Source organism: Pteropus vampyrus, unplaced genomic scaffold (genome assembly GCF_000151845.1).
Source record: "Pteropus vampyrus isolate Shadow unplaced genomic scaffold, Pvam_2.0 Scaffold236, whole genome shotgun sequence".
Taxonomy (NCBI): domain Eukaryota; kingdom Metazoa; phylum Chordata; class Mammalia; order Chiroptera; family Pteropodidae; genus Pteropus; species Pteropus vampyrus.
This window is the reverse complement of record NW_011889017.1, coordinates 943,226-949,935: the sequence shown is the minus strand read 5'-3', so window position 1 is coordinate 949,935 and position 6,710 is coordinate 943,226. Positions and strand designations below refer to the sequence as shown.

The following is a 6,710-nucleotide window of genomic DNA, read 5'->3' as shown; positions in this document are numbered from 1 at the left end:
TGAAAGGTAAGTATTCATAGATGATAATGAACAATTATTAAGTACTGCTTAATTAGCACATACTCTTCTCTGATTAAAATACATGCTTTGTACATAAAGTGCTGTTGCTAACCGGTTTAATAATAAAAATTACACACCCTTTGAAAACACTTTTTAGTAACAGAACATTATTGCTTATCCAGATGGCCTATCATTTGTATTAATGACAAACTTAATTTCTTGAGTAAATTTTCACCAACTGTTCTCCCTTTATTACTCAGTGAAATATATCTGAAGCAAAAATATAATAGAGCATGACATATACATCACAGAATTAAAGTAAGAGATTAATTAAAGCTGACGCCAGTTAAAGGCAGAGCCCCAGGCGTTAGACAGTGATTTGCAATCTGACTGCACCTTGGAATTAACTGGGGGCTTTTTTAAAAAGGCCGATGTCTGGGCCTGACCCCAAACCAATTAAATCGGAGTGGAGCCCGGGCATTGATATATTTCAAAAGATTTCCAGGTGATTCTAATATGGTTGAACACACTGAGATGATGGAACAGAGCATACACAATCTATTAACTGATTTGCTCATTAATTTGTATTTATACACACATATATATGCATACATATATATATATATCACATATATATGTGAGAGAGCAGTATTACATTCGATTTCGATATTCAGTATTTCTCAAATATGTTCAGCAAAATACTAATAGTGTGAGGTGTCAATTACTATTGTCTGAAAAACAATAAAACAATGTTGGAGAAACATAGAGCTAAACTAATGAGCTTCTCTGCAGGACTTCTCTGGGCCTTTACTGTGCCAAGCATACTGTGAATCTCCAACTTGCATTTTCAAAGAATTCCTTAGGGCTTATGAGATTACTATATGTTCATTCTCCAACAAATCAATTATTCCCAATTTTGGCTCATTATCTATAAAATGGTAGGTGCAGGGTTTGGTGAGACAGTATCTCTTTCATCTGTTTCATCTTTAAGATTCTATAATTTATTTTGCTTTCTTTGAATTTCCTATTGTAGTCTTCCTTTGCTATGCCTTTGTTTCAGAAAAGTCAGTTATTTAAAATGGTATATTATGGAAAACTTTAAATATATTCAACAGTGAAGAGAATAATATAATGAACCTCCATCTGCCATCACCCAACTTCAACTTATGGCCAAATCTGCTTTATCCATTTCCCTATTACCCTCAAAACTAAACTCATTTGAAGCAATTATCAGATGTTGTGTCATTAATTGGCAAATACCTTGGTATAATTCTCTAAGATATAAAGATTTAAAAAATACGTTCACAGTATTTTTATCACACATAATTTCCATCAACAAAATTTCTTAATTTCACCAGAATCCAAATTTCACATTACATAATTAACTCATAATTTTTATACTTAGTTAAAGAAATTGGGATCCACATAGTGTCCAAATATTTAACTGATTTATGTGTCTCTTACATCTCTTTCAATCTACAGGTCACCCTCCCTCTTTCACATTTTACCCTTGCATTTTACATATTGAAGAAATCAGGTCATTTGTCCTATACAGATTTCCACATTCTGGATCCTGCATGGCTTATTTTAGCATGTTCCTCTGTCCTTAGTTCCTATTAATTAGTAGTTAGTTCAAGCAACTTCATTATATTCATGTGCTTAACTTTTCTTCCTCCCTCCCTCTCTTTCTCCTTTCCTTCCTTTCTTCCTTCCTCTCCTTTCTTTCTTGGCAAGAACATTTGATAAGCATCTTGTGTATGTTGTCACTCTTCTCATAACCTAAGCAGTGATTGACACTCATTGCCTACCATAATTTATTAGGAGCTGCAAAATTGAGTTGCTCTGATTTTGTCATCCATACTTCATTTATTTGTAGTGGAACTGCATCAAGTTATATTTACAAATTATATTTACACATTAGAATCAGCATTTTTATAATATTAAGTCTTTCTGTCTAAAAATGAAATCTGTCTTTCCATTTAAGTGTAATCATGTGACTTTCAGGAGCAATTTACTGATTTCCTTGCTCAGGCTATTTATTTATTTTTGACAATTTTGTCTTCTTTTCCATTCTGTCTTATTAAAAGGTATTTTAAAAATATATAAAAGTCATTGGTTTTACATTCTGATTATGTGCTACCTTATCTGTCATTGTAGTAATGTTTTCATTCATTCTTTTCAGTTTCTAAATATATCATCATCTCTGGAAGTATCTTCTTTTCACCTTCTGCCATAAATTGCTTTCTCTTTTCTAGCATCATTGGCATTTCAGTGTGTAAGAAGATACCCTTGTCTTGTTTGTTATCTTTCTAATTATCAAGCATTATAAACTTGGAACTCACTGACTGTAATGCTGGAGAGTCAACTGAAAAGCTTTCCTTTCAATGATTTAGAAGATATTTTACAGTGCTGGAGATCAACTTCACATAATAAAAGAGAGTTTATGAAGTTTAGGTACTATATAACATAGGGTGAGTTGAAAATAATTATTTAATTAGCCAAGGTAGTAGATTTAGAGCCTCTCGATATGTACTTCAGTCTCAAATTATTTAGTATGCCACTCTCTATTGAATCATCAAACTACTGCTGAATTTTTTGTGTGTGTATAATATTTTTACTATAAGTATAGTATTTGTTATTATATGAAATAGCTCTGAATAGAAATGATTTATTAATAGTCAAAGAAAATGGAATTTGCATTTCCTATGAGCTGAAACAAATTCTCATCTAAAGAATCACAAGCATCCATTTAATCTTCTAGAGCTAAATCAGAGTACAAAGGTTGGAGATGCTGATGTTTTGGAGTGCTTCATGATAGTTCCTCTAATTTGTCCCTTTTCTAAACATTTGTCAAGCTTCTTATGGAGAAACGATTATTAATAAATACATATATTTATTCCTCAGCAAAGAGAACCACTAGGAAATACGCTATGAAGATTATTTCTTACAAGTTTATTCTTAAAATTTCATTGAAATCACATTTGTTAAGTTTGTATTATATAAAAATGATGCACCAAACAAAATTTCAACCCTGTAGGAGTTCACATTCTAATGGATAGGTGATAGATGGGTCAAAAAGCTCAAACAGAATAAAATAAGTACTTATAAAGGCACTAATATTCTTCTGGGTTTGATTCTGAATAAAATATTGGTTTCTTAAACATTTCTTTGAAAGTTTCCGATGGAATAAAAAATGAAAAAGTTTGCATTCTACTAACAACTCAAGAATCTAGAACGTATTATTCAAATCAATGGCCTTTAAAAAGTCCCTATGCACATTTATGAATATGCTAAAGCCACTGTAAAATCAGCTTCATTACAAAGAAAATAATTTTATTCTTCTAAATGGCTCTTAGTTACTGTTGTGCACAATAGCTAAGAAAGTCTGCTAAGAAAAAGATATATATTTTTAAAAAATAAAAAGTAGGGGAGGGAGGGAGCAATTGGGGGGATCGTTTTATGAACTATATAGATGTCTAACCAATGTACTGTATACTTGAAACTAATTTAAAAAAATAAATTTAAAAAACATAAAAACATTTATTTTTAAATAATTTGTCTAAGAACTGGTCTTAGATTTTACCCATAAATGTCTAAAACTAGTTTTTGATTTTTAATAGACTCATTCTTAAGATTTGAAAAAATGCTATTCCTTGTTACATAAAAATCTTAGACTGTGAGTATATTCCAAAACATATCATTAAAATATTTAGCAGAAAGGAAAAATGATAAGGGATACACATAATTGTAGTAACATAAAAAACAGCTTTAACGAGAAAATAATATAAATGTTAGTACTGATCAATTGTCAAGACAGACTTGATAGATAATTGTGTTGGGGGTGTGAGGCAGAGCATGGAGAGCATGGTCTCTGGTAAAGGCCTTGACCCCTTTCCATCTGTGATTTTTACATGTTACTTACCAAGTGATGGAGAAACCAGGGAGTCTCATTACAGACATAGAAGTGTATATGTTTTCTAAGGCAAAAATGTAAGGAATCAATATGGCTGCCAGATACCATTCAAACATTTGTTTTGAGAAATACGTCACAAGAGACAGCCTGCAGACTGCATATACAGTTGCACATTTTTTTTAACTCTTTTAACTGAGTTCTTTTAACAGTTCTTCATGTTCATCACTATTTTAACTGAGCTCACTCTTTTAACTGAGTTCTTCATATTCATCACTATTTTTCTTATAATAAGCAATAAATAACTAAAACCACAAAGTCCTCCTTTTTCCATTATTCCATGTATACAAAAGTATAGAAAATTATCTATGTATAGTCTCTTTAGTCTTATTTCATACGAGAAAATTATCTATGTATAGTCTCTTTGGTCTTATTTCATACGAGACTTCTTGTAAAGTTCTGTAAAAACATGACTCATGATGATTCACCCTGGATTAGGTGAGTCAGCATGATTTGAGATGTACTCACAGGATGCTGTATCGCTTAAAAAAATAGCTATATTTTAAAAGTTTTTAAGTGTTCCAATTTATAACAGTGGCTACCCACCATTTTAGTGAACTAGAAAACAATACCAGAACCTCTGTAATAGTAATCCCGTTTAATGGTACAAGGTTGTAAGTCTATTATAGTCCTGATTTTACAGATAAGAAAATCAAAACTAATTATAAACTCTTCATTCTGGCCAAGAGAGTTCTGCTAGTAAAAGTCACAGAACTAGGTTTCAAACTAATTCTATTTAATTCCTTATCCAGTGCCCTAAATCACTACATCATCTACTTAAAATATAGCTGAACAAGTTATGTAATTATTAACAGGTCTCCCTAAACAGTGCGGAGTTGTAATTCTTCAAAAATGTAGTGCACCTTGACTTTCTGCCTTTCCACCTATACCTTTTATGTGGGTTTATTTTTCTTTCTCTGCTTGGTAAGGCACATTCTACTTCTGCTCTCTTCTTTAACACTTGATTTTTAGGTATGCCTTGATTCGATTTGATTAAATAATTTGATTAAACGATTCATCCAGTACTATTAGATACATAAAGAATTTAGTGCTTTTCAAAGTGCCCTAAATTGCAAATGAATTAAAAATAATCAATGCTTCTTTAATCTATTTTTATGAGTTTCCCGTAGTCATATGTATGCATGTCATGTAAAGATGAATCTACAAATAGTAGCATTTAGCATAAGAGAGCATTTCCATTCTGATTTTTGGCCAAGGTTTCTGAAGATTTTTGCCCTGATTTTAAATGCAGATGCCCTCCGTCTGTCTCTCTGACCTAGTTGAAATAGCATAAGCACAACTCAGCTCTTCATCTAGCATTGTCTTTCAAGACAAGTGTCTCTGTTTATTAAAAAAAAAAAAAAAAAAAAAGATTATGCCAGTTGTTTACAAAACCACATAAAAATGATGAATATGTCAACAAAGCAGGGGGCATTAATTTTAAAACAGAATGGCAAAGTACTTATTTTAATTCTGTAATTATGCAAGTAATTATGCAATAGTCTCTATTGAATTAAAAAGAGCTAACTTATTGTGAAAAAAAAAAAAAGTTTATAAAATTTCCCCCAAAAAACAATCCCACTTACTTGTTCAAATTCATTTTTTTGAAATTCTTCAAAACCAAAGATATCCAATATCCCAATATCCAGTGTCTGGGTGCTGAAATGAAACAATTAAACGGTGACTAGGCATAGTTAAAGCTCTTACATGACTACCTGCCTGCGCTACTTCTGGTCAGAGAAATCCAACCAGTTAGCATATCCCTACCAACGTGAAGTACAAGCACATAAATAATTATCTTAGAGTCTGGTGAACACTCTGAAAATTAGGGGGGGAAGTGTTCTTTTAATGCTTTGACTCAAACACAGATATATTACCAAAACTACATTGATTTCTAAGTTTAAAATGTAACATTACATGGGTGGTTTAATATTTGTTTCTGAAATAGTCACTGTGTCTTTCTCCTTTGATTAGACTTGCTTTCTCAGAAGCAATTTGTGCCCATTGTTAAGTGGCTCTCACCAACTAATATCTGAATCTTAGTCTGCACAAGCAGGGATCAAGCAATTTCTTCACTACACATAAGTACAAGGTAAATCACAATTAAGCCATATGCAATGTTCTTTGATAGAACAAACTGATCCACTCTAAAAATTATATTATGATCTTCCTAGAGGAATTATGAAGAATGAAGAACATGAAACTTGGTTGCAAAATGGAAAGAAATCAATCTAAGTACTTTTTTTTTGGATGTAAACTATCACTCGGAGTTTGCTACAGTCTTGGATGGTTAAATCACAGATGTTAGAACCCTCATGGTGAGCGAGGAAAGGAGGAAGGAAATCTGGTTGGTGACAGCAGCCCTGACAACCCAGATTCTGTGGGGAATATGGAGGCCGTACAAGGGAGTGTGTGTGAGGTTGCTTCTTGCAAAAACAGCCCCCAGATGAATCTGGAATGCTGGACACCAGGAGGGCACACCCCTTCTATTTTGCTGGTCTGTGTTGTTTCTATTGTAGAAGCTTAGTGACAAGCTTGTCAGGTTTTGGAATTGTTTTGTCTTGCATAGGACTCCTAGTTCAAACACTTTTATAGTTGGCTATCTTTGGGAAAACTTTCTGAGCTGCAGTTTCATCATCTGTGAAACTAAGATAACAAGTAATATGTGTCCATCTAGACTGTAGTTAAAATTAGAAGTGATATAAATAGCGGGGTAATAGTTACTATACAATGTATCTCC

The 6,710-nt window shown here is 32.4% G+C and overlaps 1 protein-coding gene across 1 annotated transcript in view; it reads right to left on the bottom strand.

The window, feature by feature from the left end:
• The window catches only part of MYO16 (myosin XVI), a 494,098-nt gene that overhangs the window by 195,335 nt on the left and 292,053 nt on the right, over window positions 1-6,710 (bottom strand). Inside the window, exon 21 of the mRNA XM_023519764.1 lies at window positions 5,563-5,629. Coding sequence (XP_023375532.1) covers window positions 5,563-5,629 — 67 coding nt within the window. The remainder of the gene's footprint in view (window positions 1-5,562; window positions 5,630-6,710) is intronic.